At 37.2% G+C, this 26,507-nt stretch overlaps 1 protein-coding gene across 3 annotated transcripts in view; it reads left to right on the top strand.

Annotated features, from left to right (window-relative positions):
• Positions 1–26,507, top strand: part of SLC44A1 (solute carrier family 44 member 1) — a 199,997-nt gene that overhangs the window by 137,201 nt on the left and 36,289 nt on the right. The window contains exons 13-16 of one of the 3 annotated variants that reach the window (XM_059072103.2): positions 1,152–1,289; positions 8,706–8,942; positions 10,986–11,066; positions 14,010–16,389. In XM_059072103.2, coding sequence (XP_058928086.1) covers positions 1,152–1,289; positions 8,706–8,942; positions 10,986–11,066; positions 14,010–14,033 — 480 coding nt within the window. In that variant the 3' untranslated portion in view covers positions 14,034–16,389. Of the gene's footprint in view, positions 1–1,151; positions 1,290–8,705; positions 8,943–10,985; positions 11,364–14,009; positions 16,390–26,507 lie in introns of those variants that run through there. The other 2 variants (XM_059072104.2, XM_059072106.2) reach the window with 2 other exon arrangements.

Here is a 26,507-nt window from a genome sequence, read left to right as displayed (position 1 = left end):
AAAAGTCTGAGTGGTCAAAGAAAACATGGGGCAGCAGAAGCAGGTATGACTTAATAAAAGTATGTCAGCTGGGGACTCAGTACTACAAGGGACAGAAAACCAACTCATTCTGGCCTAAAAAAGAGCAAGAGTGAGAAGGGGATGAGGGGGAGTGGAGAAGGGAGAGATTCTTAGCAATTTATTAGCTTCAATAACTAAGAAGTCCAGAATCTGGCTAGTTCCTAATCATGCAAACATTGTCACCCAATGCGAGTACCTGGTTCCTCTCTCTGGTCTGACTTCCATTATGTTGGCAAAACAGCCATGGCAATTTGTACCCTCACAACTTGCTGTCCAGAAAAATGAGAGAGCTGCTCTGTCAGGAACACCTATGGAAGAGAAAGGAAACTTCTTATTATCCCTCCGGAAGCCCCAGGGAACATCTTTTAGTTTCATAGGCTCTGATTAGTTTATGTACCAATCCCTGAATCAGTCGTTATAGGTAGACCATGTTGATTGGCTTACATCAACCAAGACCCACCCCAAGAGCTGGAGGTAGTGTCAGTCTCACTCAGACTCCAAGAGAATGGGGAAGGTCTGTTTTCTTCAAGGGGATTTAGGATCCTGCCCCAGGAGGGAGGGGTATAAGATGGGCAACAAACAGCTGTCTATTGCAAGAACTATGAGATAAGACAGCATAGAAGAAAGTACCAAGGAGGAGGTGTTCCAGATAAAACAGCACAGCAATCTGATTCCTTTGTGTGTGTGTGTGTGTGTGTGCGCGCGTGCGCAGCTTTTAAAGCATCACTGAAGTGGTAATAATGCATCACTGATATGCATGGTAATGAACCCAAGATATCTAGGAAAGTTTAAATTATGGTTTGATTTACTAATATGTGGAAGAAGTTAATGGATATTGGAAAGGTTTATGTGTGTTTTAATAAATATCAATGTTTTTAAAGGACCTAAACTAGGCCAAATGAGAAGCTCTTGTTACCATATCAGGTTTTTTTTTAATGTCTCATATTTCCTTGTGCTTAATCTAAATCTGTACCTCACCAAAACTGTGGGTTTAACTGTGAAATAGTTTTACAAACTATGCTTTAACTATGTTTGGTTTAAATCTTAAAGATTGCATTTACTGATGAAATATTGTTTTTGCTTTTGTCCAGAATGCATACACAGCCACAGCTATCAACAGCACCAACTTCTGCACCTCAGCAAAGGATGCCTTTGTCATTCTTGTGGAGAATGCTTTGCGAGTAGCTGCCATCAACACAGTGGGGGATTTCATGTTATTCCTAGGCAAGGTAATAAGACCAAGTATATTATCTGAGACAGACAGTAAATTTTTGCATATGCATATAGTTGCTCTTTAATTTCAAAAATATATGTAGCCCACAAAAAAACTACAAGTCACATAATATACAGCAAGCACTTACGAAACCCTTAATATGTGTCAAGCACTGTTCTAAGTACTTTACATGTATTTTGCTCATTTAATCCTGATAATAAATTTGTAAAGGAAGTACTGTTATTATCTTCATGTTACAGATGGAGAAACTGAGGCACGGAGCAGTTAAGTCATTTGCCCATTACATATTTTGAATTAAGAAACAGTTCGTGTAGTGGTTAGGGGCACTGCATCTGGAGCCTGACTGCCTGGATTTAAATCCTGGCCTGACTAGCTGTGTGACCTGAGGCAGTGTATATAACCACTCTGTGCCTCGGTTTGTCCATTTGTGAAATTGGGGTAATAATAGTGCCAAACCCCTAAAACTGTGAGGGTTAGACTGATTAATACATGTAGGGTACCTAAGATAGTGCTTGACACATTGCAAGTTCTTGATGAATATTAGCAGTCATCGTTACTATATATAAACCCCTTAAAATAGAGCTGTTAGGGAGTGAGACCTAACTGTCCTCAAAAGTGTTTTTCTATTCTGTGCTATTAAAATCTGCAAAATATTAGATAACATTATAACTGAGAACTCACTTTATCTTTGTATCTATATTTCAAACCATAAAATACTCAGAAAATTTGAAAAATTGAGTTAAGAAAATGGCACCACCACTATAACCTAATAACTTATTTTTATATTCCCTCCCTGTGTTTTTTTCACAGGCTTATATTTCTATAGTATAACAATCCTAGTATACATAGCTATTTCTTCTGCTATTTTCACTTCATATTCTATCATATACATTTTTTGTATTACTTTGATAATCTTCATAATTACTCATTATCATGATGGCCACTGTTCCATCAAATGCTATTTTCTTACTGCTGATCACTTAAGTTACTCCAACCACTGTGCCTTTAAAATGTTTTTGAAAGGGAATTAAATATTTGATGTAGAAAGGCATTGATTAGCACTGTGTAATGTAGTTTTAAGTTCTTAGGCAATTGTCATCTAAAAAGAATTATAAAACCATACAGATAATTATTTTGAAAATTTGTAATTAAACGTACATTATGACTCCTGGATTTGTTTTTGTCATGTTTTAACAATAAGAGGAAAATTTTTATAGTAAAAATTGAATGAGTTAATTCATGTTAACGAATGAGTACAGGTCTGACCCTGTCAGTAACCATTGCTATTATTTATGTGCTTTAAGACTAACTCAGGAAGCCTTCAGATTTTTTGTTCAGTTTTTATATATTTATAATTGGCCCCTACTGCTAAGAAAGATATGAAGCAACTTAAAATAAAAACATATATAATGCAGAGCAATTAAAATAAAAGAGAAATAAGAAGACATATAAAGAATAAGGGAGAAAATTATACCAAGTGGCAACATTTGATCACGATGATGATTTTAGTAACTCTGATGGAGACACTTGCTGGGTACCAGGTACTGAGGGCAGTGCTTTATGTGAAGTGTTATATTTGGTCCTCCCCTGTAAGGAGACCTACTACTATTATCTACATTTTACAGCAAAGGAAACCAAAGTTTAGAGAGCTAAGTAGGTTGTCCAAATTTAGAAAACTCGAATGTGGCAGAGCTGGAGTTCAGACTCAGGTCTGTCTGACTTCAAAGTTTTTAATCACTGTGTGCTATAATTGCCTCAACTGACATTAATTTTGTCCCTGGGCCTTTTTTTTTTTTTTTCCCCTAAAGCCTTTTGATTCTGATGATGGTAAACTACTGGAGATAAGTCTAAATACAGCATTGCTTATAGTAGTGACTAATTGTAAACAATCTACTGCCTGACAGTAAAGGTTGGAAATAATAATTAACAGACTATTCACCTCTTAAACCCTGTTTTTTTATTTTATTTTTTTAACTTTTTAAATTTTTTTTGGCCACGCCATGTGGCTTGTAGGATCTTAGTTCCCCAACCAGGGATTGAACCCGGGCCCATGGCAGTGAAAACGCCAAGTCCTAACCACTGGACCACCAAGGAATTCCCTAAACCATGTTTTTTATTGAGTTCATAATGTGGTAATGTGTATAATAAGTGGAAAAGCTGAGTAAAACTATTAGACCATCACAGAACCATTTTTAAATGTGCATAAAAATGTGTGTAAGAAAGAGAAAGAAAATTAATATCTCAAAATATTTTTAATAACGATTGCTTTGGGATATTGAAAATGAGTGATTCCAAGCACCTCCCCCCACTTTATCATATAATGGTAAAGTTTCTATGATATGATAGAAACTTGGATAAAGTTGATAAACTTTATGATATAATAAAGTTTCTATATTAAGTATGCATTTCTTTTATAATGGAAAAATATATACAAGATAAAATACAGTGTTTTAAAATTGGCTTTGACTTTTTCAGCAACCTAGTGACCTGTCAGAATTTTTTCTTTAGGTTTATCATAACCTTTTAGTCATTCAACAAGTATTTATAAAGTGCCTACTGGTAATGTACTAGGGGCTATTTTGGGTGCTTCTTATATACTAGTCAATAAAGATAATTGAAAATCTGGTAGAAAAGGAAGTTTTGTATCCCTTTTTTCACTTCGTGTTATATTATGAGCATTTCTCATTTTATTAAAAATGGCTATATAGTTGTGGTATCATTTATTTAACAAAGCCTCTGGGTTTTTTTGGTTTTTTTACAGTTGAACTTTTCTCAACTTTTTACTATTATAAAGTAAAACTTTTGTATACCAGTTCTTGCCCACATTAATATTTATTTCCTGAGGCCAGAATCCTAGAAGTGGAATTAATGAGTTCAAATACATAATAGGATTTTTGATACATATTTAAAAGTTGCTTTCCAGAAAAATAATTTTGAATAACATAATATTTCTAACGTTGTAAAAACAAGACTTTTAAAACCATGAAAGGTAAACACTTTTTAAATTGAGAAATCAAAAAAGGAGAAAGATAGAGGAAAAAACAACTTCTGGGTTTCCAACATACTAAGATAAATTCTTGTTTTCCATTTCCAAAAATATAGTTCTGATCACAGAATACAATAAATCTTTTAAAGAGTTTCTTTCATTACAAGTAATGAATTTAATGGCTACTAGTATGCAGAAATAGTTTTTGATCAGATAGTTCAACTAGGTAGAACATAAACATTATGAAAGTGTCAGGAACAAACTACTAGTATATGGAACAACTTGGATGAATCTTGAGGGAATTATGCTGAGTGAAAAATGCCAATTCCAGAAGATGAAGTGCTGTATGATTCCATTTATATCACATTCTTGAAATGACAATATTATATCAATAGAAATGGAGACCATATAGGTGGTCACCCAGTTAGTGATAGGGGAGGGGGGAAGTAGGAATATCTATAAAAGGTTAAAGCGAAGGATGCTTGTAGTGATGGAAATGTTCTGTATCTTTGTCGTATCAGTATGAATATCTGGGTTGTGATTTTGTACTATAATTTTGCAAGGTGTTACCATTGAAGGGAACCGGGTAATGGGTACATGGAATCGTTCTGTTACTTTTTATAACTGCACGTGAATTCATAATATCTCAAAATTTTAAATTTAATTTTCAAAACCTTGATTTTAGAAAGAAAACAAAAGACAGTGTCATGTATCCCATTTCTATGAAACCCCAATGATTTTATGGAATGGTAAATTAGATTTGGAAGAGACCTTAGCTCCTCTAGTTTAGTGGCTTGCGACCTATGATCACTGGCCTCAGAGATTAAGAATAGTGATTTAGGGCTTCCCTGGTGGCGCAGTGGTTGAGAGTCCGCCTGCCGATGCAGGGGACGCGGGTTCGTGCCCTGGTCCGGGAAGATCCCACGTGCCGCGGAGCGGCTGGGCCCGTGAGCCGTGGCCGCTGAGCCTGCACGTCCGGAGCCTGTGCTCCGCGACAGGAGAGGCCACAACAGTGAGAGGCCCGCGTACCGCAAAAAAAAAAAAAAAAAAAAAAAAAAGAATAGTGATTTAGAAGCTTTTTAAACATTTTAAAGTCTAATAGGTATTGCATTTTAAGTCTAATAAATATTGCATACTGCATATTTATTGCCAATAAAACTATACCAAAAAAATCCCCCAAATCTTGTTTCTTTGCTTCTGTTTGAAATTATTTTACCTCTATTTGATAATACTTTTTATGACAATTAGATGTTCTAGCTGACAATCTGGCTTCAATTATCAAAAATGAAAATATGAGTTATTTGTTGATGCTATTTTGTTGGTAAACAAAATCTTTCAAAACATGGGTTCCATGAGGGAAAAGGGCATCATAAATGCAAGATTTATGATGACAATAAAAAAAAAGAAAGAACCTAAGTTTGCCAGTCACTCTGATAAATGATTTCAGAATGCTTATTTTAACAATTACAGGATGTGTGTCCTATTGTGTCTCTCTTAAAGATGGAAAAACAGTCTCAGAAAAGTTAAGTGAACTTGCTTAGAGTCACAAAACTAAGAAGTTCTAACTCTGATTCAGTCCTACATCTTTCTGACTCCAAAACCAGCATCCTTTTCTTCCTTCTTCTCACATCCTACTCTGTATATGAATCTCTTCTACTGCATCACAAATAATTTATCCTCTATAACAAGAGTGTCTAAACCTTTAAAATCAAACATCCTATTACCAAAAAATAATTTGAGCACATTTCCCCAATATATTTACATTTATTTATTAATGACATATGTATAGCTTTCACTAATATATGCTTTATAAAGTGTAAATTTTTAAATGTATGAGAAATACAAATAGAAGTCCCAGGTGATTGTCTTGAACCTTCTCTTGGCTATGTGTACTCTACCATGGAGATCAGTGATATAGAGCAGTACTCCTTATAGACTGTGGACTTTCTAAGAATCACCTCGGGGGTTCTTTGAAAATGAATATTGCTGAGCTTCATATTAAATCAAACCAATCAGATTCTCTGGGAGCAGGACCCAGGAATCTGCATTATTCACAAACTCCCCAAGGGATTCCCAGCCCCTCTAATAGTTTGAGAAGCACTAATGTATCCTCTGCTTGAATGAGTGCATGATACCCTTTCATTATATTGGGTAGTAATTATTACATTTCTTTGACTTTTTAAGCTAAATGTCACTAGTTTTTGAAGTTGGTTCTCATGTGACAGTATTCTACCTTAACAGTTTTTGTCTCAGCATCTATTGTCTGAGCCGCATCTTCTGCCTGTAATTGACTTTAACATTTCAAATGTGGTTTAACTTTTACTGGCATAGAGAGAGTGTAAAGCAGCTGAGTTCTCCCATAGGGTGGATGTAAAAACATTGAAGAAGAGTATAAGAAATAACTCATCCTATGTCATGAAGAGATTAGTGGTAGGACGGGAATAAAACACAGACCTACTGGAGCATGGACTTGAGGATATGGGGAGGGGGAAGGGTAAGCGGTGATGATGTGAGAGAGTAGCAGGGACATATACACACTACCAAATGTAAATTAGATAGCTAGTGGGAAGCTGCCGCATAGCACAGGGAGTTCACCTCTGTGCTTTGTGACCACCTAGAGGGGTGGAATAGGGAGGGTGGGAGGGAGGGTGATGCAAGAGGGAAGAGATATGGGAACATATGTATATGTATAACTGATTCACTTTGTTGTAAAGGAGAAACTAACACACTATTGTAAAACAGTTATACTCAAATAAAGATGTTAAAAAAAAAAGAAAGAAATAACTCATCCTAAAATTGAAACAGAAGAGTGAAAAAAAAATGGACCTAATTAGCTATTTGTGGACATCACCCCAGAAAATAAGTCACTGTGAGAGAAGGTTCATAGGTATATTGCCACAAAAAATGATAGGAGGGGAGCAGACCCAGATTTGCTCCCTAAAATCATCTGAGAGAGGGATCAATTTATATCCTCTAATGCATTATAATTCCTGGTTAAGATAATGGTGAATGAGAGATGTTTTGGTGTTGATAAATAGTGAGGGAAAGGCAAAAGAAGAATTCTCAGTCTGCCTGTCCTCAGCACTGGGCAAGGAAAGGCTGCTGTGGTTCTAGATAACTCTTTCTTTTCCTTTGTTATTTAAAGCTTGATGCTAGGCCAGGTAAAGGGCTGGGGCGGAGTGTGGCTAGATTCAGTGTAATCTGTTACGGTGATACATCAGTATCCAAGTATTTGCTGAATTTTTACCTGGAAAGAGTACTGGTGTTGGCATCCTAAGACCATTTTTTGAATGGTATCTGCTCTTTATTCTACTCCGTGGCCTTGGGCAGATCAGCTAGCCCCTCTAAGCATGTTTCCCAGTTTATAAAATGAGGGTGATAATGTTTGCCATAAGCCATTCATAGAGTTATTGAAAAACTGAAATTAAAAATATTAAAAGGATCACAGAAAATTTAAAGTGCTGCATGTACAGTGTTGAAGCATCAGAGTAGGTGGTTCTTGACAGTAGGCAAATGGCTATTTCTTTTATTTTTACAGCATGAGTGTGTTTGGCAACCTCTTTCTCCACAAATAGTCCAAATTAACACTTCATGGCAAATCATACTAAATTTACCACATATTCTATGTGAAATAAAATATGAAACAAAGAAAAAGCTCTTAGAGATGTTTGTTGCAGCATTATTTATATCTGTCTCCAAGTATAGGAGAATGGTTAAATAAGTTTTAAATCACCCATAAAATGTAAATATGTAGCTGAATACATATTTATGAAACATGATATATAAATATTAATGAAGAGCTTTTAATGATATGTTTATATAAAACTATTTCATATATGTAAAAATGGGGCTTCCCTGGTGGCACAGTGGTTGAGAGTCCGCCTGCCGATGCAGGGGACATGGGTTCATGCCCCGGTCTGGGAAGATCCCACATGCCGCGGAGCGGCTGGGCCCGTGAGCCATGGCTGCTGAGCCTGCGCTTCTGGAGCCTGTGCTCTGCAACGGGAGAGGCTACAACAGTGAGAGGCCTGCGTACCGCAAAAAAAAAAAAAAAAATGCTTAGAAAAAATACATAGCAATACCCTGAAATGTCAGTAATTTTCTTCTGAGTGCTAACAGTGTGTATAATTTTTTTCTAATATATGTATATATTTATCTTAAAAATTGCCACAGATGCTAAATAAGTGAAGTCTTAGGAAACAAGCACAACATTTGGAAAACTTGATTATTTTTAGTGTCAACAAGGATGATATTTATGTTATATGATGTACGTGTATATGGGTATTTGTGGATTATGCTTTCTAATTTGAGGTCGCATGGACTCATGCAACCATCATTTATAAATGGTAAAGTCTGCAAATGATGAAGAAATGGTGGTTTTCTGCAGGAGGTTATTAAATGGGATCTTTGTTCTCTCTGCTTCAGGTGCTGATAGTCTGCAGCACAGGTTTGGCTGGGATTATGCTGCTCAACTACCAGCAAGATTACACAGTATGGGTGCTGCCTCTGATCATCGTCTGCCTCTTTGCTTTCCTAGTCGCTCATTGCTTCCTGTCCATTTACGAAATGGTAGTGGATGTATTATTCTTGTGTTTTGCCATTGATACAAAATACAATGATGGGAGCCCAGGCAGAGAATTTTATATGGATAAAGTGCTGATGGTAAGTACCTCAAATGCCCTCTACTGCTTTAAGGATAAAAATACTAATATAAATATTTTGTAGACCATTCTCTGTATTTAATGCCCATTATATGAAACTGAGTAATTCAGAATTAAACCTTCAGCACCCGTGAATGAGGTTAGTCTTGGGGAAATCAGGGAAGAAGATCCTCTTGGCATGAACGAGGCCATTTCAAATCTACCTAGCTAGAGCAGTTTCCCATTAATAGTCCTGAGTTCACACTATTCCATACTGCTCTCTCCGTCTCTCCAGGTAGATACACTTTTTTTTTTTTTTTTTTTTGTGGTATGCAGGCCTCACTGTTGTGGCCTCTCCCGTCGTGGAGCACAGGCTCTGGACGCTCAGGCTCAGCGGCCATGGCTCACGGGCCCAGCCACTCCGTGGCATGTGGGATCTTCCCAGACCGGGGCACGAACCCGTGTCCCCTGCATCGGCAGGCGGACCCTCAACCACTGCGCCACCAGGGAAGCCCCAGTTAGATACACTTGAATTGACTTTTTTAGCCCTTGAACTGGAACATTGGACAGCTGGTGTTCTAAGTGCCTTTTACTGAATCAGAGCTCAAAGACAAAAAGTTTTATTTCCCAGGTTGTAGTGCCTATCTGTATTTCTCCATCTACTACCTTTCCAAGTATTACTGCTGTCAGCCCTGTTAAAACTCATTATACTAAGTATGCCAGGCCAAAATGAAGGAGTTTTGTAATGAATACAGATTATCAGACCCATGACTGGTAGATGGTATTGTTTTCCATTAGTCAAGATCTGAACCTTTACACAGATATTATATTCAATTAATTACATTCAGATTCTTTATAGTTACGTAGCCTCTGCAGCCTCCCTATATTAGAACCTCAATTAAACTTTAAAAAAAATTTAAAAACCATTCTAAAATGGTTTAAATACTAGTATCAATGTCAAATGCTGCCCAATTAAAGATGTGTTTTAATAAAGCTGTAAAATATTCCTGTCTCAAGAATGGATAATATTTAACATTAAACATTAGACCTTGAAATAACAAACCATCTTCCAGAAACATGGTTTATCCAGTTAAATCTAAAATAAATGTATTAATAAATAAGCTAGATTCTTTTTCTTTTTTTTTTTTTTTTCCAATTTCGAAAATTCCAAGTGATTCAACTGACCTATTTGGTACTCATTATCTCTTTTACTGAGAACATTACCAGCTACATTTTGGACATTTTCATAATCTCAATTATAATCCTAACATTATTTTCATAATGGAATTTGACCTAGAAGCATCGCATCTCTCTTGTGATTAAGGCATTTAGGAGGAGAGGTTTGTTTTCGTTTTTTAAGCCACTGAAGAAAAGCAGAGTAAAAAATATAGTTTTTATTATTTTAGTTTTGCTCTATAAGAATGATGAGGATATTGAACGAGGAAGTGCTCCATAAACTTTGACAGGATAGAAATGTTTCCTTCAGGGCATAATCCCATTTTAACTACTATCCACTGGTTCTGGTTGTTACTCCCTGTCTTCCTGCTTTATGGAGTAATTTCAAGGCCAGATAGACATTTTTTTTTTCAAATAGCTTATTTATGGCTTGGTAAAAACAGTATACTATACTTAGTAGTATCAATGCTTTCTTACCTTCTAGGGTTATTTTAAAGAGGAGGCTTATAGTGTAAAATGTTGTTGCTTTTCCATTTAACCTTGATATGGAAAAAGTAACACAACAAATAAAACAATATTCTAAGTGTGGAAAAATAGTCTTTTCTAAAAAATGAAAGGTATTTTCTCTTTCAGATAGAACTAACATCTCTTTGAGCCTAAGTGAGATTGTCACAAGGAATACTGGGAAAAAAAGATTTTATATCAACAGATTGCATCCCCACAAATTTAGCTGCTCTTGTGTGTGGTACCAAATATTACTTATTGCTATGTTTTTAGGCCATCCATTTACCATTACTGAGTCAAAAATGTAAATATTCTTTAGAAATCATCTACCAACTGAAGTCTGAAAGGACCTAAGAATTTATGTAATTTGGTCCCTGTTTTGCAGGAGTTTGTGGAAAACAGTAGGAAAGCAATGAAAGAAGCTGGTAAGGGAGGTGTTGCTGATGCCAGAGAGCTAAAACCGATGGTAGGTGGAGATGAGGAGGTGGCCGCCCTCCAAGAATTTCACTTTCACTTCCTCTCTCTCTCTCTCTTCACTGACTGCACTTCTTCAGGAGAAGCTTTTGTGATCTGTGTCACGCAGGACGTGCTGCTCTTTCTGTTTGTGTGTTTACCCATCACTTGGATGGCAGAATTCTTGTCACAACTGAGACCACCTTCTGTAAAAGTAAGCTGAAAGGAACAGTGTTCATGGCGGGGCAGGGGATATTTTTGTCCCTGAGGTGAACTTGCAGCTTCCATTTTTTTCTTTTTAACTGTCAGTGTTTAGTTTTCATGGGACTGAACATTTGGTTGTGCACTTGAACTGACGGTTTGATACTTATTTTAGAAGTGATGATAGCAATTCCTTTCAACTTGCTGAAATTCATATTCCCCCCTTCTTTTAATATTGGTTTGTTTATGTTGCTGTCTTTTCCCCTTTGCTGACTTTTTCTTCTGTTGCCTGGATTGTACTTTCTTTGTTTCTTAAGCTATTTTTCAGTAGCAAACAAGGCTATTTCCGTCAACACCCACATTCCCACTAAATAAGACAATCTGGTCTTCTCCAGCCTCAGCTTAATTGTGAGAAAGATAAATTACCTCTGGTCAGTGATATATATAACCACTCTCCTTTCATTTGAAAAAAGCAACTTAAAGTTAACCAGTGTAAGAAAATTCTGAGATTTTCCCGTATATATTCTCACCACTGCATAACGACAGATGTCTTTAGCTATATTGGTCTAATTACCGCTTGTGTTACAAGTGTATTATTCTTAAATAGCATGTTTATTTCAGAATATTATATAATTGCCTACATCCTTAAACACTTAATTTTAAAGCAATGTGCCTTCTATTTCCATATAATGTCCAAATAAAGGAGAGGTGAGGACTCTCATTTCTTTCTCCTTTATACTTTAATAAATGGTTTGATTTATAGGTGTCCAACTTAAGAAATATGTAGTATAAAACAAGCCCATTTAAGTATGTAAGAATAAAGGAACTGGCTTCATTGTGGGGGTGGGAGGGTGGTATATGCATATGCAAAATAACTGCGTATTCAACCTACATTAAAGCCTCAACAGAATGTTTAGATATAAACTCTTCTCTGTAACCCCATCCAGTGCCTATTTTGGTGTTGCTCTTAATAGCATTGATGATGATAAAGTCAAAACTTCAATGTTTATATTCCCAAGGCACAGATCACTCTAATCATAAGTAAGAGCATGTAGAATGGCCATGTAACTCTTATTTTTAAGTGTGCATCAGACAGAACTGGATAAACAAGGAAGGGGCGCTAATCACCAATCCCTCCTGTCAGGTTCCTTGCCTCCCTGCCCTTTCTTTCTGCATCCCTCTTACTTCATGTGGGCTGAGGGGTACCACAGTGAAAATTCTGCCAACCCTAAGATAGCCTGGAAAAATGAGGAAGGTTTCCTTCTTGCCGCTGCTTGGTTGCCCTAATTGTTCAGAAAATAAGGTTTCAAACCTAAAACTTTTAAAAGACATATAGAATCTTAAAATGTGAACCACCCCCCCCCTTTCTGTCTTTCCAGTGGTTGAAGCGTACATTAAATCACTCTTCAGTAACAAGCATTTAAAGAAAGGGAGAAATAATTAGAGGTTTAGGACTAGCTACTTCGACCATGAATTGGCATGTATTTCTGTATTATTCTTGAGGGAAAGATAGCTGAATTGTGGTAGACCAGAGTGCAAATATACCTTCTCGTACCTAAACCCCTGATTCATAGGTATTAATAGTAGGAGAATGGCCTAGGTTATGTGGCATTTTATCAGAAGCCAAAAATGTAGAAATTTTTCCCCCTAATATTACTTTCAGCTTTAAATTAATGTCCCTTAATTCAAACACCGCATTAAGATCTTCATTCCACTTTTACTTTTATTTTATGTTGTTCGTTGCTTGCAGATTAATGGCAAAGCCCTCTGCTGTGTCCCAAAATACATCTTCTATGTGCATTGTTTTTCTGGTGCTTTGGACATTGTAGCATTTGATCTCTAAGAAGGACGTTTTAAGTGGTTCAGAAAGTCCCCATGAGAGATGTGTGAATTGTTGCTCACAGGATAGTTAAGTCTTTCAAGCATATCAGTACCTCTAAATCTGCTCTCTTTCGAAGTATGCATGATAAGAGTTGACCCGTAATACCACCACCATCTTGTGTGTGTCCCTAAAGAAGTACCTGAGAAACTCCCTCCTAAAGTTTGGGGATTGGTAGAATTTATGATTGCTTATTTGTATTTGCTTGGTTTAATTCACATGTTATTCACATAGATGAAAGTTCTGTTAACAGAGCGTCATAACTATTTTGCTGCATCTGTAGAAACACTGCTGTTCAAGTTCACTGTCTGTCTCCTTAATGGGATAGTTTAATATGGGTTTTTCTTAAGTCTATAATATAATGTTCAGAAAATGAGGTTTACATTTTTACTTTTGACAGGGCATCACTAAACTAAACATAAGTACTTCCAGTTTTCCTCTTAGACTTTTTTTTGAGAGAGCCTCACTAGTTAAGGAAACTTTGAAGGTTTGTAAGGTCTTTCTATAAATCTTTGAAAATTATTTTAGAAAAATTTACCAAATGTGATGTAGAGGTTTAAGAAAGAGACATCTGGCCATCTCCTCGCTATCATATAGGAAAAACTTACAGAGAAATTGGAGGAAAAAACCTGGGCGCTATAGCAACATAGACTAGAGGTGAATTCTCTGCATATCTCAAAGATGACCCAGAGGGAAGTGTGACTTTCAACAGTCACAGGAATTTCAGCCCCTGGAATTTAGGTTTGGGGGAGAAGGATTCTCAATCCATTTTGCTTTATTGCTGTTTGTGACCATCTGTGTATTTGTAACATCATTCATGATCTCCTTTTAATGGTAATTGTCTAAGATTATACTCTGTATGACTTTGTTTTCTAGGCTTCGGGAGCAAGTTCTGCTTGAACCTAGCCGACCGTTATGGAACCCATTGACATTCCAAAACAATATATACACATAACTATGTATTTGTGTGTGTGGGTGTGTGTATATATGTATATGTATGTGTGTATATATATGTATATGTATATACACACACACACATAATCAGCCAAAATCAGAGAACAGGAACAGGGATTTAATACCTTTTTTATGCTTATTTTTGTCAAACATGTACTCCTTTCATACGGGTGGCTTTTACAAGGCAACTGCCGTCATTTAATGTTTTCAATTGTAATTGTCTTAATGGAAATGTTAAGATTCATATCTGATTAACATTTTTAATAACTTAGAGGAGATTTTAACTTTAGTTATTTAAATTAGGCAAAATTATTGTACCGAATTCTCTGTCTAAAGTTTATTCAGGGGTGATTTCCCTGATGTGTGCATAAAATCAAGACCTTATTTTACTGATGCATAAGTCCTAGTGGGATGAGACTAGGCATATGCTTTCAGGTAAATAAGGAGTTACTCCATTCAGTTTTCCCCAATCAAAGAAGCCATGTCATTTTCCTTTTAGAAACATACAAGTGGACCCAATATGGGAATTTTCGTAATAGCTCATGCATTTGTCAGCCAACATTAAAAAGTAACCAACTCCTCAGGTATTTGTAGTTTACCCTAATGCTTCTATAAGAGAGTAGGTAAAAAAGGAAAGGGTAGATAATCTTTCTTATGCAAACTTTTCTCTTATATTTTGTCTTTCTTTCATTTTGACGTTAGTAGCATCCTCCACACATTTGTGTGCCTGATTTGAAAGGAAGCTGGGGTACCCAGCAAGTTTAGCCTTTAAGTTTCTGTGTATAGGTTTGCAGACTAAGTAATGCTGGAAGGAATAAAAAAGGGAGAGAAACGTGAAACACAAAGCATTGAAAATTCCGGTACTTGGGCTTCTGCTTCAGAGGAACTTCAGTGGCTTAGGGCTAAATGGCCATTTTATTCAAATGTTTGCTATAAAATCTGAAAACATACTGGCAGGTGCTCCTCTCCTTGGCAATTCATTAAGTGTCCAGAATTCTACAATGTTTAACTGAAGAATTGGTTAATGTTTTGATCCTCAAGTGTTGAACGTTCTTTGTGTTCGGGGATGGGTTTTGGGTTTTGGGGGGTTTTTTAATTCCTGAAGCTTACCAGATATGAATGGCTAATATTTCATTGTTCTGCTTATTGTAATGGTGAATGCTTTAAGAAAAAAAAGTGTAATTTGCTAAGAATAATTCATGATCTGTTTATGCGATAACTCCTTTTTGTTACAATTTTTTTAAAAAAAGCTATTTTTGTTAATGTAAAGTAAATATTTCAGAGCAGATTTTTTAAACTTATTGCACTAAATATAGGCTCTGTACAAAAAAAAAAAAAAAAAAAGCCTCAGCATTTTATCATTCAGTGGAAGGAGAATCTTTTGAAAGAAAGCATTGCCTCCTACCAGAATTAGACAGTGAATTAGACCGGTATTATGGAAATGTGTACAATTAATGTCACTAGGGCTTAATAAGCAGCTGTTTGCTAATGTGCTTCCTTTCAAAGGGTTGGACCTTTAAATTGCTGCAAAAGGTAAATTGTATTTTTTTTTAAGTATCCGTGTTCTTTACTCTAGCTAGGCTAAAATTTGCTAAATGCCTTGGTTTCTTTTCAAAGCTCATGTAATATTTCTGATTTTTCAGAATATTTGCAATAACAGTCCGGAATTTTTTTTTTTTTTTAAAGAAACAGGAGCTCATGTCTTGGCAAGATCACAGAAAACAATATTGTGAGAGTAGCTATTTTGAAACAATAATTCTCCAGAAGTTAACATTCTAACATGTGATGTCACTAAATGATATCATTGTACTCTTTTATATCATTTGAAATGGAATAAATATAATTATGGAACTAACAATTATCCCAATAGGTGAGAGAGCAAATCATGTAAGAAAATTCAGACTACCTTCTGTTTCATAGCCACACAGATTGTGGACATTAAGAAACATTGGGAACTAAATTTAGGATTGGCAAAAGTATGGAAGATGGGTATCAAAACAGAAGACATTACGGGAGCTCCTTATCTTAGGAGGTGTCCCTCCAAAGGGACCTGGTGGAATTCTTGAATTTGGAAATTAGATTCCACTCACTTGGACATCCCAGCACCATGGACTCTTGCTGCAGGGTCCCTGTTCCATATGCTCGCAATCTCAGCTGTTTGGAAGCCACCAGGAATGCTTTCTAATTATCATTTGCAACTAGAACTGTAATCAGAAAGAAATTTTGTATTTTTGTATAACTTGATTGTGTGCCATTTTATATAACAGGTCCTGTTTTACAAATAAATTTTGTTTTACTAACATTGTGTTTAGAAATTACGATCTATGTGTAACCATGTCATTTGAGTTCCAAATTAATTGCCAGACTGTTTCCCCTAAGTGAATATGTGTGCCATATAGGTAGATATATGCAGATATACATATATATTACACAGACACACACACAGAGATATTTGACTTATAGACTATCACTCTCTCATGAGCTTCATTCGTTGATGCATTTCAGAGAGCCTCACAGAGGCTTTTAGCGATATTTGAAGGTTTTGAGGCTATGTTTGGATAGACCTGCTGCCGCTGTCATTCTTTGTGAGCCGTTCTTCAGCTGGCCCTGGGCTGCCTTATTTCTATTCTCTCACTGCCTCCATCTCTGCCCAAGTGAGAATAGATGAAGGCCAAAAATTATCTGTGAAATGTGGTTACCTGAATACTTTTATCAACCACTGACTCTGTGTGGTGGGTATTGTCTTTTGTCTGCGGTGGATCTTCAAAATTGTGTTCAGGACGCCTACTTCCAGAGTTAGCATCCGCGGTTGTCAGTGGTGATCACAGTGAGAAAAGAATCGTGATCGTTGCTGCCATTGGAAAATTAAGGTTCTGGTGCCTGATTTAGACTTTCTAGGTTCCTGCCTCAAGAGTAACCTCTGCTGTATATGATATGGAAGGGAAAAGGTTATATTTCAGTATAAATCCAAGAGACCCATCTTCTGTGGGAGGCTTACCAGTACGTTAGGTAAACATTAGGAATTTAGCTAGAGCGCTGAGATTGTGTAATCTCTGCACGGACGAGCACAGCTCAAAGCAGGCTCTTTCTTTAAACCATTTAATGCAATGTTTAATGTTTAAAGATCAATGCTTATATCCTATCCTATAGCATAGTTAAGTCCTAAGTTACTGCAATGTAAGTAACTTAACTGTGTGTTGGTTCCTAAACTTTTTGCATAATGGTTGAGGAGGGGGCTTTCACTGAGTCTATTTAAAAATTAAGCTGGAAATACGTTTTTCCTTTGTAGAGATGCTCCCTTACTCTAATTTTGTCTTTTTTTCAGCCAAGGGCGTTAAGCTGCCAGTTCCCAATACCACTGACCTCGGTATCTGCCAAGGGCTCCCTTATCTTCCCAGGGCAGTTTCAGGATTTCACGCCAGTACCAGGTGGTGAGGAGGTGACCCCTTTTATAGCAGTCCTGAGCCCCTTGAAACCAGAGTAATGCTCCTCCCACCCTCTCCCTTAAAACAGCTACGGAAACTACAGGCACCAAATATGTGTGAGGCCATGTTAGTGCCCTCAAGACCCCCAACCATTTCCACCAGGCACCACTAATAGCTAATAAAGGCCATTTCAAGAGGTCTCCTGGCCTTCAAAGTAGAATTCTGGGGTCAGTTCTAAAACCAGAGCTGCCAATTACGGTGACCTGTACATTTTATTTTATCTTTCATCAGTAACCTCACTTGAATTTTTGAAGTTTCCAATAATAGCCTTTAACACAGCCTCTAAGAAGTTTCCTTCAGAAAGGTCTTTAAAAGTTTTCACCTTTCAATAAGTTCTCTGCTGCGTTTTTACTGCTACTTAAAAAAACAAAAACAAAATCCTCAGACTCTGGAGGCTTATCAGTGCACCTGCCACAGTTAATCTCTGTATTCTTTTCATATATTCCATCTGATAGATAAAAGTGCACTATAATGGCTTGCCTAGAGTTTTTAAGATGTGGTCTGTGAACACATATTGGAAAATTGAGGGTTCGTAAGTAAATGCATAAAGCAGAGCTTTGTGTATTATATAATCACAGTGCAGAATGCCTTTTGCTTTAAATGCATATTCATGTATCTCTGTGTACTAAGGAATACATGTTAGCCCATTTGAAGAGCAGGCACTCTTCATATACAGTGGCTACTTTCAGAATAAGCTTATCTTTTTAATGACACATAGCCCAAATTGTGAAAAAGCAGGATGCTTGAATGTGCCAAGAGAAAATATAAAGCTAGCAAACTTAGAAAACAAAATAAAAAACTAAACATGTTGTACACACCAAAAAATTTTAAATAGCACACTTTCCCCCATTCACATTTCATAAATTTGAGGCAAATTCTTATTCTCCAAGTTTCAATTTAAGAGGCAATTTTTAATCCAAGATTTAAATCTTTGAATATATCTTTCTTATAAAAAAACTTCAATGCAGCATTTTTAAACTTGAGAATTTCTGTGGAAAACCTTTCTTTTCTATGGAAATACTATAGTACCCTTTCTTCCACCCCATCTCCTTGATTTTTATATGTGTAAAAAAAAGACGAATGATACTTCCATTTCAGTATCACATGAACAGCTATCACTTTTCTAAATTAAATGAGCAGGATTTAAGTTGGATATTTTTTAAAGGAATTCATTAGTAAACTTGTGGAAAAGATATGCAATTGTTAGGGACCCAAATATTAGGCTATTTTCTTCAGTTTTGGTACTCAGTTTTACAATATAAATGATTTCCTGAGGAATAAACATTCTAGACCAGGGAATTCAGAATAGTAAAGCTTTCAGGTTACTCATGGTCTAGTCAAGATCTAGCTGAACATGAAAACGTTGTAATTTCCAAATGTTTCAGAAATCTTTCACTTTTATTTGCTAAGACCCGAATTTAGTATTTGATATTCAAAAGCAGGTTCTTAATCTTTTGAGGGGACCAAGGGCCCCTCTGAGAGGCTTATGGAAGCAATGAACTACCTTTCTCTCAAAGTCACATAGCCTACTTAGGAACATTTAAAATACTAATAGAATTTCAGGATCCTCAGACTGCCAGCCTCCACCCTGCCCCCATCCCTTCAGGGCCTAACGAACGCAAATCAGAGGCTGCCCTAAAGTTGGTTTGATAATGTCTTTTGAAATAAAGTAATGATTAGGCCTCCACTGAAGATACTTTTAAGATGGTACTTACCAATTTCAGACCTGGAATCGTTTTTTTTTTTAAATTGAAGTATAGTTGATTTACAGTGTGTTTAATTTCTGCTGTACAGTAAAGTGATTCAGTTATATATATCTACTTTTTAAAATATTCTTTTCCATTTTGGTTTATCATAGGATACTGAATATAGTGCTCTGTGCTATACAGTAGGACCTTGTCATCTGGAATCCTTTTTATAACTTGAAAACTTTTAGTACCAGCTTTGAAAATCAAAACCACACTAATCTGAATGAAAAACAGGACAACATTGAATCTTCAAGACAGTAAGATTTCTTTCCTTGGAGGTGTGAGGATGTATGTGTCCTACGATGAATTTTTGGCAAGGTACCAAATTATTTGCAATGGACAAGAAAATCCAAGAAGAAATGAATAGGGAATCCCTGTAATTATCCATCTACCAAAACACTAGATTCTTTATTATTGTCACTCAGCTATGACATCTGTAGCATAGTGTTATCAGTTGGATCACTGTCTAAAAATATATCTCCGTCAACACGACCAAGAACATTTGAAGATGGTGATAAATTAGCAAACTTACCATAGTCCATAGTTGACAAAAAATTTTAGTGGAAAGTTGGAGGAGCAGGTGCTGGGGGGACAAACTCAAGAGTTATTTTTTTCTCCTTCATAAATCAGCGAGGTGTTCCCTCCTGTTTTGAGTGTTTTTCGGTCACTGCTAGGGCAGCCTTGGACCACTGCCCATGGGACTGTGCCTCCACTCCCCCCATCCACATCACCTTCCTTCTTTAGGGAGCATGTGGGTTACTTCACATTTACACCTTACTGTTAGCTAAGCTTGCTGCAACTATATGGAGTGTCCTCTGGGCCCTTGAAAAAGCAGGCAGACATCCTTAAAGAAATTTGATGTTTTTTGAGATTTGATTCCATGGGGTCATGACCTATATAGTCAGACATCAAACTATTACCTACATTTTCAAGCTGAAGAAAGCAGTGGAAATGTCCTAATTGGCTGGTGAAGAAAATAGAAAAGTCAGCTCTCCTCCCCACCCCCCAACCCCAGAAGAGCTCTCTATTGAACCTTCCACAGTAGCAAAGGAAGAGACCACAGGTAGAAGTTCCCATATTGGGTGGAAAAGGGCCCAAGTCTGGTGTTAAGTATCTATATTTGATAATGTCTTTTTGTCATAGAAGTGTATGACCTAAAGGAAATGTCCTGACTTTCACATAGGAATCTGATCTACCTATCCCATCAGCTAGGAAATTAGCTTGAGTTAGTTATTTTTTGAGGAATAATGTGTTAAACCATTCTATGTGAGTAAAGTAAGCATTGAAAAGAAGACTTGAGGGACTTCCCTGGCGGTCCAGTGGTTAAGATTCCATGCTTTCCAATGCAGGGGTCACGTGGGTTCGATCCCTGGTCAGGAAACTAAGAACCCACAGGCTGCACAGTGCGGCCAAAAATAAATAAAAAGAAAAAAAACAACAAGAAAGAAAAGACTTGAGAAATGAATGGACACAGGACTGGAGTGAACGTCCTACCAGCATCCTGCAGACCATTCTACCTGCCACTAGAAAATGTGAGCACTTCCTTCATTTACCACATGGATCATTAAGCCAGGATTGTTTTCAAAAATTGTATGAGGTGATTCATAGGAATGAAGCAACACTAGGATGGCTTTGCGACTGATGATTGGAGACAGAGACTACTGAGTAAATTTTCCCCTTCCTCTGGGTTCTAGCAGTGTTCGCCCAGAATTTTTGGCCCTCTTGTTTTGGCTAGTTTTGATTTTCAAAGACATCATGGGGGGAAGTTACCTTTCTTCTACTATATTGCCTTAGTGCTACTAGATTATGTTGCTGTTGAGGTTCTCTTGATTTTGTCCATGCTATAAAAGGGTACTGGGAGCTCCATAATGAAGTTTCAGTTACACTGTCTCAGAATATTCTTTTTTTTTTTTTTTTGCGGTACGCGGGCCTCTCCCGTCGCGGAGCACAGGCTCCGGACGCGCAGGCTCAGCGGCCATGGCTCACGGGCCCAGCCGCTCCGCGGCACGTGGGATCCTCCCGGACCGGGGCACGAACCCGCGTCCCCTGCATCGGCAGGCGGACCCTCAACCACTGCGCCACCAGGGAAGCCCTCAGAATATTCTTGACCATTGAATGCACTTCTAATAGATGTGGTACCCAGTGAAATAAATTCAGGAGGTTGTTAGCTGATCTGATTTGCTACAACTAACACAAGAGTGGGGAGAAAAGTGTAGAGGGCACCTAACAAAATGACAGGGGCTCTGGGAAAACAAGCAAAGACAAAAGCATATCTTCTGAAGACCAAAGGTCCAACTTTAAGTACTTTCTGGCACAGTCTTCCTGAACTCCTGAGTTTAGAATAGGCTCCTAGCAGCCAAGTTTGAAAGATCAGTCGATGCAGAGGGACCTGCTCTTCATCTCTCAGGCTCTGAGCCTAACATCCCATCCAGTCAGATCTCATCCAGTGTATGGGGTGATTTGAACAGAAAATGCCCACCAATGTGTTTCAGCATCTCACTGCTGTGAAATCCAGCATGAGAAGTCTTTTGTGATGCCACATATTTCTCAATCTGAGGCCTTTTTTGTCTTTTTGGTTTTGTTTTGTTTTGCTATTTGCATCCTATTTCACAATGTCAAAATGAATTTTTGTATCACGTCCGGTCTTTGTCCATTACAAACTATGGGATCATGGTTAAGTCTTCCATGAATTCCCTGGTTCGGGATCTTTTACCTTAGCATTATTTTGAGTTTTTTCCTTATTATTACTTCTTTATTACAGTGTCACTACACTGTATTCAGGTGGGGAAACAAACATGTAGGTGCTTGAACATGCCCCGCAGACATGGTCATAGCCCTGTAGTATTTGTGACTGTCATTATTGACACAGTGCAGACTTTACAGAGTGTTGTGCTCTCAGAGGACTTAAAAAATATGTATATTAAGCAATTAAGTTTCTGGAGTTATCAAATCTTGCTGGGAAATTAACTTCCAAGAGCTCTGAATTGGATGGAATTCCATCTGGCTTCAGAGTACAATGAGTCTGTATGAAATGGAGCTTTGAAATGTTTTCCTTGTGCAGAAATATGAACTAGAAAAAAAGTGCTGATCTAATGCTAAGTTTTCTGTGTACTGACTCAGTTACCAGAATTATAATGAAAACTGTATTTTAGTCTAACAAATGTATAGAATTTTTTTATGTAATAAATAAAATTTTATAGGAAAGAATGTCATTGTCTACTGTGTCGTAGCACTTTCCCATGTCCAGGGTGGTGATGAATAGTGTAGGGGAGGGAAAATAATTGTCCCCTCCACCTTTCTGAGTTCTTAGCTGAGCCTCTGTAATAGAAGACACATTAACAAGAGAAAAACACACAGAAGTTTATTAACATGTATACCTCAGATATACATGTGAGATACCCAGGAAAAATGAGTAACTCCTCTAAGTGGCTTAGAATTCAAATTTAAATACCATCTTAATAGGGAAAGGTGAGAGAGGATATAGGCCTCTTAGGGGAGAGTAAATGATTTTTAGGAAAGATGAATGGGACCTTAGAGGAGTAGCTGGGCGGCATGATAGCTTATGGCAGAGTGTGTCTGGGTGTGGTGTCAACTTCTAGGCTCTTCTCCTATGATAAGAGTCAATCTCCCCTTGTTGATGAAACTCCTGAGAAGGGGATTTATGACATTTGAGTTCTTTTTGGAGAATCTGTCTAGGGAGATAAGGAGAGTTCAAAGAATACCTCACCCACATTTGCTATTTTTCAAGTGCCTTCAGCTCACCGTAATACAACAATGTGGCGTTTTTTGAGGTGGCATGTCCTGAACTCCTGCAGTCATATTTGGGGGTGGCATATTCTGCTATGCTGCAATAGAAAGTGATTGTGGGCAACATCTGGTTTTCAGATTAGGTCAATATGCTGCAAGGGTGCCCTGGAATTGGCCAGCTATTTCTTTCCAGCATCTTTCAGCATGTTCTAGGATCCTTGAAGTATGAAACATAAATGTACTAACTAAAACCTAATTTCCAAAGTACAAAGTTCATCCACTGCCCAGCCAGGCTTGCTAGCTGGAGTCTGAGTCACTCTGTGAATGCTAAGGTTGCAACTGAATTCAATCATCAGGCAGAGAGGGAAAGCCTGTTAGATAACATTCACCATGGAAATCACTCATTGTGCTTGGTACAGTGCCCTGCACATAAATTGAAGCCTGGATCTGTGCTAAGTTGCTGAGTTGGTGAAACTGTGGTGTGCCATAATTTAGGCAGTAAATTATGGAAAACTCAAGCTTGTTGATTTTTCAACAAGCTTGAAAAGTTTGGAAAAATCAAGCTTATTTAAAACTAATCCTATTTTAAATGATATTGGGGACTAAAAAAGGGGTGTTCTTAAGTGGAAGACCTTTTGAAATACCAATAAATCTCTCCCAATTTGTTTTTTAATTTTGGATTTTTCTTGAGAAGCTGCTGTACAGACTGCTTTTCATTAGCAAATGTGAGTAATGCCCAGATCATAGCCCTAGTTATTTATCTATACCAGCTTGCCCAAAGAAGTTGTTAGAGAACATTTGTGAGGAGTCTTCAGACACTACAGGTGTTTGAGATACTAAAGAATGTTAACCAATCCGGACTGTTAATTCTTTTTGGAGGCGTGGCCCTGATGCAAATGTCCACAATTTCTTGTTCCATAGACCACTTACTGATTAAAGAGCCTGTGAAAAGCCTCGCATCTCCTAAAAGGTACCCAGATATTCTTTTTCTGTTTGGCTATGAAAAGTATAATCTGTATTCAATCTCAAATTTTAGACAATAAAGAAAAATCCAGAGGGTCTATTTTAAGAGGCATACCGCTTGTGCACTTTAGGATAATATATAAGTTGTGATTGAAATTTCAGCTTCAGATAGTGCTCAAAGCTCCTAGAGGTGTCGAAAGCTTCAGAAAGAAGCCAGCATCCTAATGAGGCCCTCTGGCCTCCTATTTTTGACCAGGTGTTGTGGAAGTAACCCACAAGGCCAGGCCTCTTCACATTATTGTTAATTTTTTTCAGCTGTTGTAAGTAGCAGTGAAGGTAAGGAATACTTTGTGCCTTTAATTTGATATTGTGCCTCCTTTAGTGTCCAAATCCTGAGAAAAATAATTTTAGAAGATATACCTAGGTTACATACAGGAGTCCAGAAAAAGCAAAGCTAAGCTATTAGACCACTTCCTGGGCTTATCAGCAATTTCGATAGAAGTCTTAGAGCTCTCTAGGTAGTTATAAGCTCCCTGGCCAGTTATGTCAGACCAGAGAGGCGACAGTAAGGAATTGCCTTTAAGGCAAAACGAAAGGGCTTTCAGTCAACCAAACTCATACTATAACCTCAACTTGGAGAAAGGATATTAGGGGTTTGTGTTTGGTCTATTCTCTCTGCCAGAAGGGATTCTCCCAACTTACAACAAGAAACAATTTTAACACAAAAATTTAAAAAAAAATTTTTTTTAAAGCAGGCATGTGAAAATTGAGAAAAGGAGATTAACTGTATAAGAAACCCTAGGCTGCACATAAAACTAAACTCCAAGTTTTCTGTCAGTCCCACGAAGAGGAAATCAAGAAAGGTACATAGTTTTATTTATTTATTTTTTTAACATCTTTATTGGAGTATAACTGTTTTACAATGGTGTGTTAGTTTCTGCTTTATAACAAAGTGAATCAGTTATACATATACATATGTTCCCATATCTCTTCCCTCTTGCGTCTCCCTCCCTCCCACCCTCCCTATCCCACTCCTCTAGGTGGTCACAAAGCACAGAGCTGATCTCCCTGTGCTATGCGGCTGCTTCCCTCTAGCTATCTATTTTACATTTGGTAGTGTGTATATGTCCATGCCACTCTCTCACATCGTCACAGCTTACCCTTCCCCCTCCCCATATCCTCAGGTCCATGTTTTAGTAGGTCTGTGTTTTATTCCCGTCCTACCACTAATCTCTTCATGACATTTTTTGTTTCTTAGATTCCATATATATGTGTTAGCATACGGTATTTGTTTTTCTCCTTCTGACTTACTTCACTCTGTATGACAGATTCCAGGTCTATCCACCACATTACAAATAACTCAGTTTCATTTCTTTTTATGGCTCAGTAATATTCCATTGTATATATGTGCCACATCTTCTTTATCCATTCGTCTGTTGATGGACTTAGGTTGCTTCCATGTCCTGGCTATTGTAAATAGAGCTGCAATGAACATTTTGGTACATGACTCTTTTTGAATTATGGTTTTCTCACGGTATATGCCCAGTATTGGGATGGCGGGGTCATATGGTAGTTCTATTTTTAGTTTTTTAAGGAACCTCTATACTGTTCTCCACAGTGGCTGTATCACTTTACATTCCCACCAACAGTGCAAGAGTGTTCCCTTTTCTCCACACCCTCTCCAGAATTTATTGTTTGTAGATTTTTTGATGATGGCCATTCTGACTGGTGTGAGGTGATACCTCATTGTAGTTTTGATTTGCATTTCTCTAATGATTAATGATGTTGAGCATTCTTTCATGTGTCTGTTGGCAATCTGTATATCTTCTTTGGAGAAATGTCTATTTAGGTCTTCTGCCCATTTTTGGATTGGGTTGTTTATTTTTGGTACATAGTTTTAAATGCCCAATAAAAGGAAACATTAAATAGTACTTCAGCAGGAGGGGCTGGGCAGGCATTAAAAATGTTGTAATCTTTAAAGACTTGAAATAATGTCTACAATATAGTCAGTGAAAAAGGGGATAAAGCAATATTTATAGCATGATCTCATTTATGTAAAAATCAATACTTTTATAAATTTTTAAATGACTGAAGGTATAATACATGCTCTCTTAACCAAGTCTGTGGGCACTGGTAGCTGATCGGTTAATTGAAAAATTTGGTTAAGGAGGAGAATCTTTATAAATGAAATGTTTGTTAAAACTACAACAAGTAAATAATCATTGGCCAAACTTTGGCATAGGTATTAGTTCTATTTATGACTCTTACAGTCCTCTGAAGTTGTCTATTGTCTTTTTTTTTTGGCAGCATTAAACATGCCAATAATGTAACCACCAAAAAATGTAAAAATGTGAAATACTGGTTTCTTTAAAGTGGATCAAGAATTTAGAGAAACTAAATAATGAAACAAGCTGAGTATAGACTCCTAGATTTTTATTTCTTTCCAATGTTTATAATTCTCATGTACACATAATTTG

Source organism: Kogia breviceps, chromosome 8 (genome assembly GCF_026419965.1).
Source record: "Kogia breviceps isolate mKogBre1 chromosome 8, mKogBre1 haplotype 1, whole genome shotgun sequence".
In the NCBI taxonomy this organism is placed as follows: Eukaryota; Metazoa; Chordata; class Mammalia; order Artiodactyla; family Physeteridae; genus Kogia; species Kogia breviceps.
This window is presented reverse-complemented; position numbering and strand designations above follow the sequence as displayed.